This window comes from Triturus cristatus, chromosome 4_1 (genome assembly GCF_964204655.1).
Source record: "Triturus cristatus chromosome 4_1, aTriCri1.1, whole genome shotgun sequence".
Taxonomy (NCBI): domain Eukaryota; kingdom Metazoa; phylum Chordata; class Amphibia; order Caudata; family Salamandridae; genus Triturus; species Triturus cristatus.
In genome coordinates, this window is record NC_140585.1 from 284,264,007 (window position 1) to 284,278,074 (window position 14,068).

Here is a 14,068-nt window from a genome sequence, read left to right on the forward strand (position 1 = left end):
AATTGGCACTTTACACTCCGACCTTGGCCCTGCGTTTAGCTCTCAAGCTTACAAAGAAGCCATGGGAAGTTTGGGTGTAGCATTGTGGTACTCCGCCCCATATCATCCCGAGGGAAATTCGATTGTGGAGAGGAAGAACCAGGATTTATGGCAATCCTTAACAGCTATGGTATTAGGCGTGGGTGGCAGTGGGGTCAATCACCTATATGGGGTCCAGGGGGCACTTAACAACATGCCAAGAAGTTCCATGGGGGGCCATACTCCATATGAAGTCCTGTCTGGGATAAGAATGTGGGTACCTGAGCTCGACTCTGGCAGCACAGTGGCATGATGAAAAGCCATTTGACATCAATGATCATTTGGCTGTTATACAGGAAGTCAATGAATTCCAGGCATTACAAAGCAACATCCAAGTAAAACACATGCCACTGGAGAAGTGAAAGCTGTTCTGGCAAGACCTGCCTGGATCCCAAATATTGGGTATCTGGTCTGATAAAAGATTGTGGACAAAAAAGAATTTAGGCCATCCTACAGAGCACCTGTACAAGTCCCGGCAGTCGAAGGAACACGAACAGTACTTCTTTCGTCTCTGGCTGGCTGCAAAGATTTGTATCAATTGTTCTGATCAAACCACACTATGTGGCCGATACTCAATATTAGGCCACGCGGGCTCCTGGGTAGCATCAGATCTCCTCTCGCTACCATACAGGAAGTTCAGATGGAAAGATTAATTACATTTGAATATTCTACTCCACGAAGTGAAGGAGTTACCTACAACGGAATGCAGCCTGTACCTGTTGAAATTGAACACCATCAGACTACAAATAAAACCTCGATCTCAATTTGGCTTAACACCGACATCTATGTGAATATGTCTCAAACGGAGGCATCTCACAGTTCCACAAAACCTGCTGAGCTACTAGAGATAGATTGAACTGTGTCTGGCTACTTCATCGATTTTGACAATTTCTCATTGGATCCAAGTGAACCCGAGTTACCGCTACCACCTGTTTCCCACAAACAACGAATTTGTAACTTCTATCTTTGGCTGAAAAAGACTTGGTTTTTCCCCGGCTACAGCTCTGGATTGCTATTGGTCTACTCTTCCTAGTCCTTTGGATTGGTATAGTGACTGTCTTTTTCTTGCTCCTGAATGGACATTATCTCCCTGAATGCTCTGCAGTACAATATGTGAACTTGGTCCTGAAACCACATGAATCATCACACCATGAACAGAGAGACCTGTCCTTAGTGAACAATACAGCAGTTCCAGTTCCTGAAGGAATAGTATGGGACAGAGATTCCTATGACGTATATGATCCTACTGAACTTTTAAAAATACCACACTTATTTAAAATTTCTCTTAGCGATATCATCACCTCTAGTACCCCCTTTGATGATTGGAACTTTGAAACTGTATATACTAGGCTGTCTGATTTAGAACAATCTGCTGCATTTTCAAATGATGAATTGCATGATGATACAACTAATTTTGATACCATGTTTTGTTACCAACACTATGGTCACCATTTTTTGCACAAAGCAAGTATCCCATGTAATGTTTTCGCCAACATTGCTCAACACCGCCGAAAGGTAGTTCAACCACATTTGCACAGAAGTTTGCTTATTTTTCTGGGTTTAACACTTAAGACCCGACCTTTTATTATTATAAGCTTGCACCCATTGAACAAATAGGTGTCAGTCAAGATAGATTCAGGGGTACCACCAAAGGGTTTAGTATCCATAGGCCTGACTAGCGCTATGTACAGTTAGAACAAATGGAGTGGTGACATCATACAGTGTTAGGAAGTTATGCCTAGATTCGCTAAAGACCTTGACACTGTCGCAAGTGGAGCAACACTTATCTCTTCCCTCAATTGACATGGATCTTAAGGATTTTGTTAGGTCCCCAGAAGCCAAGCCAAAAGTGCTTCTTATATGATATTTACAACGAGCTATGAAAAATCTCTCAACAGGAGGCCGCTGAGAGACTACGTGAGATTGATAGGTTAACCTAGAAAAGGCTTTGGCAGTGGTCAACAATGGTATGACCTCACTATCAGCTCGGATTTATTAATTGGGGAACATTGTATCTTCTGCAATATATGTAATGGAACAGGATTTGTCTATTTTACAACACGGACAATCGCAATTGCGATCCATTATATTGAGCTGGACGCTACAATCATTGCGTTCTGGCCACGTGCCATGGCGTTACATTAACAGCACAACTCTGTTTTCTGCATACAATCTAACAGAAAGACAGATGGTGATAGCACGAAGAGATGCAAAACATACTATGTTGCACATTTAAAAATTGGACCAATTAACTTTCACCCTGGCTGAGTCACCTTCCACAGAATGGTCAATCCATGGCTATATTACAATGCTTGTCACGACTTTCCAATTTCAATACTATCTCCAGTATCACCAGCTAGGCAGGTATGGAGTGCTAGTAGAAGAATACATACACGAGTACTGGGAATTACCATACAGATTTAGATGTAGGAATAGGGACACTGAAGTTTTTCTCAGCGGTTCAAACTGTGAAAGTGCTTTAAGTGGGTCTCTAGTTTGTAAGGACTTTTCACTCCACAGAGCCTGTAATGCTTTGAGTGCTAACTTATCCTGTCACTTGAAGGGTTCCCCAGCTGCAGTGATTCATCCAGTGTTCGAGTTGCTCTCGAATGGGAGCTATTTGATGCTAAATGATCAAGGCTGTTTTGGGATGGTATCAGGCATCACGTATCTAGTCACAGTACGTTCAGGGTTACTTGTTGTATGCAAGTATTGTTTCCACGAACCCACACAGTAAGAGAGACAACACTATGGCCTTCATTGAATGTTTCCTTTATACGGTTTGATTCTCTGAGCAGACTGAGAGGCATGCTTTTTCAGAAGGATATGGCCTTCACCTCAGTCCGAGAGACTTTTGTTCTCCAGGTTACAAGGTCTTCATCTGAGAAACAGGCACTAGTCTGTACAAACTTCCCGCTCCGTTTTGGGGAAATGGTTCATCGTATCTTTGACATGTCTGATACGAGGGGGATTTTGCACCTATTTAAACGTTTAGGGTCTGGTCTATTGAGCACCTTTCAGACAATCCTCAGAGTTTTTCCAGCATTCATACACTCCAAATTGGGAAGCGTTTTTGGAGGGCTTCTGCTGGTCCAACTACTTTTATGGGGTATCTTGGTTTTAATTTTTCTGTTACGCAATGGACGGCCCAGTTCATCGAGACATGGAAAAAGCACTGCTGGTGCAAGGTTGTTGTGAATGCATGGTACTCCATCTGGGCACCTCTCAGCTTCTGGAGCTAAGCGAGCATTGGTTCCTATTGTTCAGACCAATCTGGGTTGACTGCATCTTGCCTGTGTTCCACTACCTATTCTGTAGATACGAATGTGTGTTGGACATGTGTCTGACCCTTCCATTGGTTGCGTCACTGGACATAGACGTACTACTGGACCCCTTAAAGGCCCACTTCTATTAGTGTCCTTAGTGTATTCCCGTGTTGATGACTGCATTCCTAGAGCCTCCACGGGATGCTTCAGCTCCTGTCAGAACGGACAATGGCTCTACGATAGGCTCACTGGTTTTGAGTGTTTCCTCAGCGGCTGCTGTGGGAACTGGAGAGAATCACCTTTGCTCCATTGACCTGATACCAGAGGTGTTACAGGGACCATTGTCTGCGAATGCAAGTGACAGTGATGTTGCGTCTCCCACACATGACACATAAACATTTGGCTCTCTGTGTGATGGGAACAATTCGGCCTTTTTTCAAAACAAAACCAAATTGGAATGAAAAACATTGTTTTGTTTTATTTTTCTGCTCTCTCTGAGCACCATGGCTTTCAATGTGTTCAGTTAGTCTAGTTATATATTGACTTTTTAGTGGACTTATAGTTTTTACATATATCATGTTATTAGATGTTTTCAGACACTGGTTTTATGACAATGTTTTTATACTTTCAAACAGGCATATTTTAGCATTAGTTGACCTTATCGACCTTCGGATGAGAAGTGGGTGTTATGTACCTCAACCTAAGTAGGAAACGACCTTTCACCTACATTTGTCCTAACTTGTTTTATATAGTGGTTCTAGCACAGACCTTTTACCCAGTTATGTGCTGAATAAATGACGATTGTTTTCCTTGAAACTAGCCTCATTAATTATGCATCAGGATTCTTAGAAAAGTCCCCTGCACATGACGTACATGAGAGGATTAACATACTTGTATAAAAGTCATGGTCATTTTCATCCTAGGGCGATAGAACTACTTTGCATAATCTCAGATATTGATTTAGGTTCATTTACATAGTCGTACACACAATATATCGATTGTGGTAGGAACACTGAGGCTATCTTTATGGTATAAAAGAACAATACATTCACTAGATAGACAGAGAAGACGCTTCCACACTGACACAGACACTGAGGTCCCAGCCTGCAGAAGCTCCAGCAGGCAATTGTCTGACATCCCTTACTGAGTGTCCAACTTGAGACCAAGACATAGTCCTTCATTCTCTCCCATCAGGTAATAGGGTTGCCTCTTTCCTAGGGGATTGTTGACTTTACACCCACATACATGTTAGGTACTCTTAGGTAGGGTTTGCATCGTAGGAGTACGCTTGATTACTGTCATGTTTATATGTCTGCATATATTCACTGGTTAAGCACCATGGTAGAATTCTAACCGGCATTTACTCTGTCGGTATCGTAACCTTATATATTTGCTTCTTGCTAATGGTTTTTCGCAGCAAACATGTTTTATACTAGAATGACACTGGTTCAATAAATGCTTATTGAAAGCGTCCCCATCATTTATTCTGTGTAGCTCTTTGAGACTGAGTGAGCACAATTGACTGAGCGAAAAGTACGGTACTGTTTCCACAATCCCTGAAGGATCAAGGGTTGTCATGTTCGATAGTTGCCAGAAAGTATTCGTTCCTATGTATTTTTAGGAAGTACACGACAGGGAAAGTACCCCTAATTGGAGCCCGTGAGTCATCTGGCCACTTTGTGTGAAGGTCTGAGATGTTGTTCCAGGGTGGCAGCAGGACTGATCATGAGCTTGCTCTATTGAGCTGGTGCTGCTCAGGCTAAGTGATCAGTTTCTTGGATGAGCTGCTGAGGTGTTAGTTGCCAGCCTGCTGCTATGTAAACAGTCTTTGACCTAATGTAAAGTAGGTTAAAATAATCAATCACAGAGCTGTAATGTAAATATCTGTGAATACATCTCTAAATTTGACCCATAGTCCATATGCATAGCATGTCACATGTTCTTCTTTTTTCTTTCTCATATAGTTCAGGACGTCATGATGTAAATTTTGAGAGAATGATTTCTTCCTATCATCAAATTCGACGGCTCTCTACAGCATCTTCTGTGACCCAACCTCCTGACCACCAGATGACAACAGAGTGGTTCTGGCACTGGAAGAATGAACATGGGAAGTGGATTGAGTATGGACAGCATGTGAGTGTCCTACGAAGATGAAGATGGATGGGAGGTGAAGCTGTACTGCGTGAAAAGGAGACGATGTAGAAAAGAAAGGTTCCTCCTTTCCTGCACAAAGGGGTTGGAATGAAGACCATTCCCATTCATCTAAATCAGGTTGCAGGACTGATTTGCAAGCAGTGGCAGGAAATATGTTGTACTTTTAGCAGATATAGTTAAGTTGTCTTTTGGCAAAACAATGGACAACACACTTCACAATCATGTTTAAAACATAGGGGCTTGTCAATTAATTTTCATACGTCTGCATACTTGCATTCTCCAAATGTAAGTTTTACTGACTTATTTATCCTCTTGATTCTGTAGGGTGGAAAGGAAAAAGCTACAATAGCATCAGCAGATCTGGAAACAATCTACCTCGCAGATAAGAAAGCAGTAGTCCCATTTCAGGCTGGATCTCAGCGGTACCAGATCAACTTTAAAGGTACTGTGGCATCCATTGCATATCAATACTTGTTTTATGCTGACACATGTGTGGTATGTTTTAAAGAATGTCTGATGCAGCAGGTAGTATTTGTGCTTTGATTCTACAGGGACTTGCGTCTTCCCTCAACCTCCCACCTGACTGTAACCTTAGAGGTCCACATTCCTCCTCCCTCTCCCCTCTCACACAGAAAATATACTTGTAGTCTTTGGCTGCAGCAGTGCATAGGTGTGTTCCGAGACCCAGACATAGGGCCTGATTTAGAGTTTGGTGGTTGGATACTTTGTCACAAATATCCCATCCACCTAATACAAGTGCCATCGTATATAATGCACTTGTAATACGACAGACTTCATATCTGTCAAGTTTGTGAGGGAGTATCCAATCCTCCAAACTCTGAATCTGGCCCATAGTTCGCACACCTTCTTATCTTGTAGGAGAAACATTTCAGTGGCTGCTCTGGTTGTGAAGCCGGACTGCAGTCTTTTGTCAGTATTCCTGTGGGACAGGGCAGTAGTGGCCTCTAAGATGTCTTTATCTGCTCTGTCTTAACTTTGGAACCCATCCAACTCACCCAAGGTTACAGAGACCTCTTCAAGCCAAACACAAGCTGTTTCACATCCATTAGGCCCAGGTCTACCGCTTTCATCATAAAATGAGAAGCTGGGCTCCGTGCACTTCATTCATTCCATTGGTCACATAACTTTGTTTACTATACTCCATTAAAGAAGTTCATCCAAGCACACACCAGGCTGTGAGATGAAAGGTACCTCAACTCGCTGCTTTTTTTATTATCATATCTGTTGGTACATAGGGTCCAGAAACCCCATTGAATTACTCTAACTTTGAGCATGCCTACTCAGAGCACATAACTATTTCGGCTTAAATTTGTCACCATAAAGTTGTATTATTCTTAGAGACACACAGTGTAGGAAGTTGCAGAGGATTAGACTAATTAGATATCTTTCATGTAAAACGTTAGCAGGTATCACTCACTATTCAAAAGAGAATCAGAGTAGCAAAACAAACCACTTTACAATTTTAAATGTGATTTTGGTGTCATTATACACATACAGTTAAGAGGAGGAGACCTCAAAACGCTTCTGCTAACACTACAATGTCATAGGCCTCTACACATTCTGGACCACAAATATTGCTTTGACATCAGTCTATCTGTCCGAGCATGGGAAACCCATACACCACCCGATGGCTTGTTGGATCAGGTCTTAAGAAAGGTGTTTTTTACTGCCTTTCTAAAGGTGGTGAGATTGGATGAAAGCCTTAGGACTCGAAAGCTGGCAATAGGCCACCTCAGAGAGGACCCATTCATATGCAAACCAGCCTTGGTCCTACTCCAATAGTAACAATCCATCCAAACTGCCTGGCTAGGTCCACTCTGAACTGTAACACAGGCAACCCCAGACCAATATCGGCCTATCTGTGTTTCTTCAGTAGGGTGCAGCTTGGCTCCAGGAGTATGGTGAGCACAGGACCCACAGGGCATACTCATCGCACTTAGGACATTGCACAAAGGAGCACAAAAAGGCGATGGGTCAAATGCTTGAATTAATTTGAGCCTCTGGTAATTGCTTGGGCTATATCCCAGTCCATTGCCTAGTAGTTCCGGGGGTGATGTTTTCCTTGAGGAGCAAGGTCATTACTGATTTACAAAATGTGTGCCTTGTTCTATAGTGGAATTGTGGCAGAGAACACCCATAGACCGTAATACGGCCCGAGCAATCACCAGTGTTTCAGAATAATTTAATAATTCCACTCGTCAACTTGTTGTTGTTGCAAGTGATGCCCTAACTGCAAACAGTATGCCCAAGGCATGGGTCCCAGGCTCACTGTGCCATAGGTCTCTAGATGCGCCTAGCTGAAGAGGCTCAGATAGGCCGAAACCAGTCTAGAGTTGCATGTATCCACTTGTGGAAGGGGTCTCGCTTGTTAATTTGGGATGGACTATTCCCGTTTGGAGCAGGGTCAGTACTGATATACACAAGGTAGCCTCTGTCCAGAGTAGTATGCTGGCAGATAAAAGATGGACTTGAATGCAGCCCTAGTTTTTACCAGTGACTGAGGTTAATTCAATCCTTCCATCCATCAGATTGCAGGTATTTGTTATAGGATGGATATTGCATGGCATGGTTGTTACTATCTTCAATCCTGCACCAGCCAAACCCTAAAAAAATTATATTGTACACCGGTGACCAAGGGAGTGACCTTCCCGCTCTCTCCTACTCAGACTGAAATACGCCTGACTGAGGCATTCTGAGCTCTCTGCAGCCGGTTGATCTCGGTTATTGGTAGGCCTGGATAGAAGCATTTGCTGTAGTTTTGCCTCAATTTGACAGCAGTCCCGAACAAAAATTGTTTTTATGCAGGGGAAGTAGGGATAGAATACGACAACATTGTGTTGGGATATAGATTATTGTCGAGGGTGGGAGATTGTGTGGGCTCGTGGGTGTTCTTGACTTAAATGTGGACTAGCGGCAGTTGCTGCCGGAGTTGAGGACATCAGACACAGTAAAGTTGTTGGCAAACCTACCTGCTGTCTTTTTTTCAGTGGTGATGAGTTATCTGGTGCCTTCAGCTTCCTCTTTTGTGGTGTGCTTGTGGCTATGCGATGCTGTTCTCCCTGGATTGCCTTGGAGCCGTTTCTGTCCTGGAATTTCACTCAGTCTCGAGGATCCTGCTGCCTGGTTCGCGCTGGATGTCGATTGATGTTGAAGGCACAGAGCACCTTATCTTTGTTTAACTCTGATTGCTGTTGTTTTTTTTTTTGAGCTGCACTGTATTTGGTCTCCTTCAAGCGCTGGCCTGCATGCGTTACCGGTGTCTCTGAAGCAGTTGGCCGTCCTCGGGGAGTTACGGTGGCGTGTGCAGGCACTAACCGTTGCCTAGACATGGAGGATCGCTATCGTCACAAGCTGTGTGACAAATTCTGCTACTAAGTGTTTCCTGCTCCCTGCGCAGGCGCAGCCAGCGTGAAGCGCTGCATCCACATCAGACGCACTCATCCACGTCAGATGTCTGACGTACCAACGGCTGTTTTGGATTGGACTATTACAGAGCTGAGTGTTGAATCCAGTACAACGTTGCGCAGCCGGTGATGCACACACCACAATGACCTTGTTTGGAGTTTGAATGCAGGTCAACGTTGAGCATTCGGTGATGTGCACACCACAAGTACCTCATTTGAAGTTTGTACCTCATCTGTATCTGAATCGCACACTCGGTGATGCTCACAAATGACTGGTCATTTTTTTCTCTTTTGTTCCTTAACTCCATTTGTTATGATGCACACACCTTCTTTCTGACATCAGCATTAAAACGGAAGCGGTATTTATACAAGAGGGAACATTTTCTTCTGCCTCATTTTTGTACGTGCACATGTGGGTTTTAATGTGTTCATGACTTGTGTAGGACTGTCATAAGCAAATTTTTCATTTTATGCGGTATTGTAAGGTTTGTGCTGAAAAGGTCATTTTAAGCATTGTGTATTGGGCAGCAACTCACCCACGCACGGCCATGGATCGTCTTTTGGCACCTCTGCCTTTTTCGCAAACAGCTGGTACTCCTCCATTGCATTGGCAGCAATAGAAAGACATGTTTGATGCCTATCTGGAGGCTACTGATGGAGATACTTTTACTTCCAAGAAAAAAAAAGCTTTGTTAATTTTTAATTTAGGTTCTGAGGTTAGAAACATCTTTAAAACGTTACCTTTGGAATTGGCAAGCACACACGTGTGTGGTGGTGATGAAGGGGATTCACTGATAGTTGATGACTATGCTTCCATCGTTAAAACATTGGATAAAAGATTAAATCCCAAAAGGAATTTGAACTCCAGCGTCACAAGTTTTTACAACGCGCTCAGTTCCCTGGTGAGTCCATTGATGACTTTGTGGCTGCTCTTACGACTCTAGCAGTCACCTACAGAGAATTTAAGGATGAAATCATCCGGGATCAATTAATAGAAAGAACTTGTAACAGGAAAATTCAAGAGAAACTATTGTCTTCTGAAGATCCTGATTTAGAGACTGCTCTTTCCTTTGCTAGGAGTATCGAACACTTTAAATTTTCCGTGAAGGAAATGAGTGGAACTGCTTCACATGGGGAGGATAAATTGTTAAATGAAAAGCCCTATTTCAAACCTTTGAAAGGGCCCAACACCAGTTCTCTGCGTCCTATGACACATCCTACCAAATTTAAAATCGAGCAAGGAGAAGTTGTATGCTTCCGTTGTGGAAGCAAATCACATTTGGGGAATGCCAAATTTGTTTTGCCTTAAGCCAAACATGTTTCAAATGTGGCAAAAAGGGTCATTTTGCTAGAATGTGTGAAGAAAAGTCCTACACAGATGATAACAACCATTGCAGAAGATATTTTCGACTCTGATGATAAGAGTTATGAGTTATTGATGTTATCTTCTTCGTCTTCACATGCTGAAGGCGTTGTTGAAATATCTTCCATGGCAGGGTCTCTAAAGATGAAGTCTCTCGCATGTAAAGTCAGTGTCAATGGGAAGTGTATTGGCTTTCTAGCTGATTCCCACTCCCCTTTCACACTCATCAATGCAAAGGATTTTGAGGGGTTGGATAGCGTCCAATTGCAGCAGTCCAATATTAGAATTCTCACTTATGGTGGTAAGAGAGTAGAAGTTCTTGGGAAGTTTATCGCCAACCTTGCTTTTGGTGAGGATTTGGCTACTGAAACAGTGTATGTGGTGAAGGAAGGCACAAATTTGTTAGGGTGGGATGAGCAGGGCGCAGTTGGCACCATACTGGATCCCAATCATCCTGACATGGTGGTGTTCAGCAGTGCAGTCAATTTTATTGCATGCCTTCACCAAGTTTAACCAGTGTGAGTGTGGTTGCATAAGTGGCAGGCAACAAGTGGATACAAAATTATCCCGAAGTGTTCAATGGAGATCTTGAGAAATTCAAGGGATTTCAGCATCGCATTGTGCTCAAGGAAGGAGCTAAAGTTGTAGCTCACAAAGTGCATAAAGTACCCCTAAGTCTCCAGAAGGAAATCAAGTATGAACTAGAACGGTTGTGTTCTATGGGTGTAATTTAACCCATTGAAGGTTCTGAATGGTTGGCTCCCATTGTTTTAGCACGCAAGTCCGACAAATTCCTGAGGATGTGTGTGGACTTCAGAGATCTCAGCTCTAACTTCTGTGTTGATCGTCAACCTCTACCAAATATTAACAAGATGTTGGCTACTTTGGAGGGTGCCAAGTTTTTCACTTCCCTAGGCATTTCCTCTGCCTACCATCAAATCGAACTATGTAAAGATTCAAGGCACCTCACGTCATTTGTTACACCCGAGGGGACCTATCGCTGCAAACAAATGCCATTCGGTCTTGCATTGGCTTCTGCAGTGTTTCAGCGATTGATGAACAATTTATTCACGGACACTATAGGAGTTGTGTTTTTCCAAGACGACATTCTGATTTATGGCAAAACAGAGTTGGAACATGATGACAGGGTTTGGCAAGTTTTAATTACTGTTAAGTCTAGTGGCCTGACATTAAGAAGAGACAAATGCAAGTTTGTTCAGGAGGGCATGGACTACCTTGGTCACCATATCTCTGACAGGGGAGTGGAACCCAAATTGAAAATTATTGAGGCTATTCAAAATGCACCCACACCTGTGAACAAGGGCCAGCTCTGCTCTTTTCTGGGGTTGCTTGAATACTACGCCAAATTTGTGAGCAACTTTTCATGTAAAACAGTGTCTATGAAGAATCTTTTGAAGAGGAATGTCAAGTATGTGTGGGATGATGATTGCTGCAACAATTTTGAATTGATAAAACAAGAAATTGTTCAAGATCGCCCACTCAAACTATTTAATATGAACGACCGGTGCATCATATCCACGGATGCAAGCAATGAGGGTTTAGGTGCTGTTCTTATGCAGAAGAGAAGCGACGGTCGTGATGAAACTATTGCTTTCACTTCAAGAACATTAAAGGGCGCAGAAAGTACTTATTCCACCATTGAGAAGGAAGCTTTAGCCTTGTGGTGGGGTGTCCAACACTTCTAGAATTTGTTGCGGGGCAATGAATTTATTTTAAGAACTGGCCACAATCCCTTGATTGATCTTTTCTCTACTAAAGGAGGTTGGAGGGATACTCCACTTATTTCGAACGGAAATACAAACTGCAAGAGTTTAATTACCGCCTGGAATATGTTGCAGGTGTGAAAAAGTATGTAGCTGTTTGTCCAGGTTACCTCTTACGGGAGGTGAGTGTGTGGGGGCATCTAATGACATAGAAATGGTTTGTACAGTGTGTTCTCTGGAGAACACAGCGAGAGGTGCACTTTCTGAACAAGAATGGTTGCATGCCATGTCAAGTGACGTAGAGATCAGAATGGTTATTGATGTTTTGACTGGAGTGTGGCCCAATAAAAGAGGGACTGTCCGTCTGAGTTGATTCCTTACAAAAGGGTCAGAGAGGAATTGTCTGTGGTTGGTGGTGTTTTAAGGAGAGGTGGTTTGTTGGTGGTGCCTGTGTGTATGCGGAAGAAGATCTTAGATTTAGCCCACAAAGGACATCTGGGAATACATTTCATGAAACGCAGGGTCTGAGAGGATTTTTGGTGGCCCGGGTTGGACAGGGATGTCGAACACTATGTTCGTGACTGTTGCATTTGTATTTTGAGCGAGAAGTCACAAGTTACTCATCCTTCCCCTGTGGATCCTGTCATAGTGAAAAACTCGCCATGGTGCAAGCTTGCTTTTGATGTTCCGGGTCCCTTTGTGGTGATTGGAAGACCACATAAGTATGCTTTGGTCCTCATTGACTTCATGTCAAAGTGGCCTGTGGTCAGGTTTGTAGCAATAATGGTTCCTTTACACTTGTGCTCTTCAAGCATCTTTCATGTGCAAGGCTCTTAGGTAGCAAAGATCTTCTGGGCTGGGCTTGTTTTCATGTAGGAGAAATAACTTAATGAATCTGAGAAGAGGCTCAATCACAATACAGATGTCATTTAACCTCAATACCACAATGCAAGGAATCGATAACATGAGGGTATTAAAAAGGTACCAGGAAGGTCAGGGTATGAGCCTTTTCTAAATCAAATATATTGTAACATAAGTTAGAGGGTAAAGGTGACACAAGGAAGTCAGATAACAGGAAACTGAATGCAAAATTTTCGAGACACCATATTACCACTCACAAGAACCTCAGTGGAAGGCTTACGTAGGTACTTGGGAATCCTGCTGCAAACCAGTGAGGAGCAGGTGTCTCTGTGTTTCTGGAAGAGGGACAACTAAAGGTAGGCACCCACAGACTGACAAACATGTATTTGTTCTCCCACCTGGCTCTGGGTTCTGCTGAAGACAGTAGTCATACAGCTCTCCTTGGCAGAAGTCCTCAGAGCTGGCGTTAAGGGTTCGGTATTCAGGATTTTCAAAGATATGGGAGGAGTTAAAATAATGTGCTTGCGTGCTTGTAGAATTCTAGCATTTGCACAAATCTCAGTTACTGAAGCACAACTTGGGCTGAGCTTCCTGTAACAAGTACTGTGTAGATTCTGGTGAGTGTACGTGTTTACAAATACTGACTCAACAATTTGTAATGCAGTCAGCTTCAACATCGGAAGCCATATTCATTTTCCATTTAGACCATTTGCAAGAGTCTCTGGGTCTTTTTACAAAGGTAGAGGAAGACCCGTGTGGCAGTCTTTTCTTTTGCCTCTGTGCGCTTCTCCCCATGACCCCTCTTGTCCAGCCGGCCTCTCTGTCTAGCGGAAAAAGGAAGCTTGGAAATCACAAAGATGCCTTCAGTGACTCCATCATGCCTCTTCTGCATTGAAATGCCTCTCACCTGACTCTCGGTCCAGCTTCCTCTCCTTTGTCCGTTCACCTTGCACCAGGCATATATTCCTTTTTGTTGGTTTTCGTGGCTCCACTTTGAAAACAACTGGAGTCTCAAGTTGATTTCTTTTTTTAGTTGTGAGTCACTTAGTGAGTTTCTTCTGCGTTAGGCTGAACCCAAGGAGTTGTACACTCAATATATTATAGTATCATTCTCATATTATGGTTTATATCGGTGTTGCTCTGTTTTTGTACGTTAGTTGTTCTTGACCCAACTGTAATCATTAGGAATGGCAATGG

General features: G+C 43.0%; 1 protein-coding gene across 2 annotated transcripts in view; it reads left to right on the top strand.

Annotated features, from left to right (window-relative positions):
• Positions 1-14,068, top strand: part of LOC146854283 (zinc finger CCCH-type antiviral protein 1-like) — a 201,564-nt gene that overhangs the window by 166,802 nt on the left and 20,694 nt on the right. For both annotated transcript variants that reach the window (XR_014981197.1, XM_085652064.1), the window contains exons 8-9: positions 5,309-5,477; positions 5,823-5,940. Coding sequence is in view for 1 of the 2 variants with exons in the window: in XM_085652064.1 (XP_085508190.1) it covers positions 5,309-5,477; positions 5,823-5,940 (287 nt within the window). In the remaining variant the exon portion in view is untranslated. The remainder of the gene's footprint in view (positions 1-5,308; positions 5,478-5,822; positions 5,941-14,068) is intronic.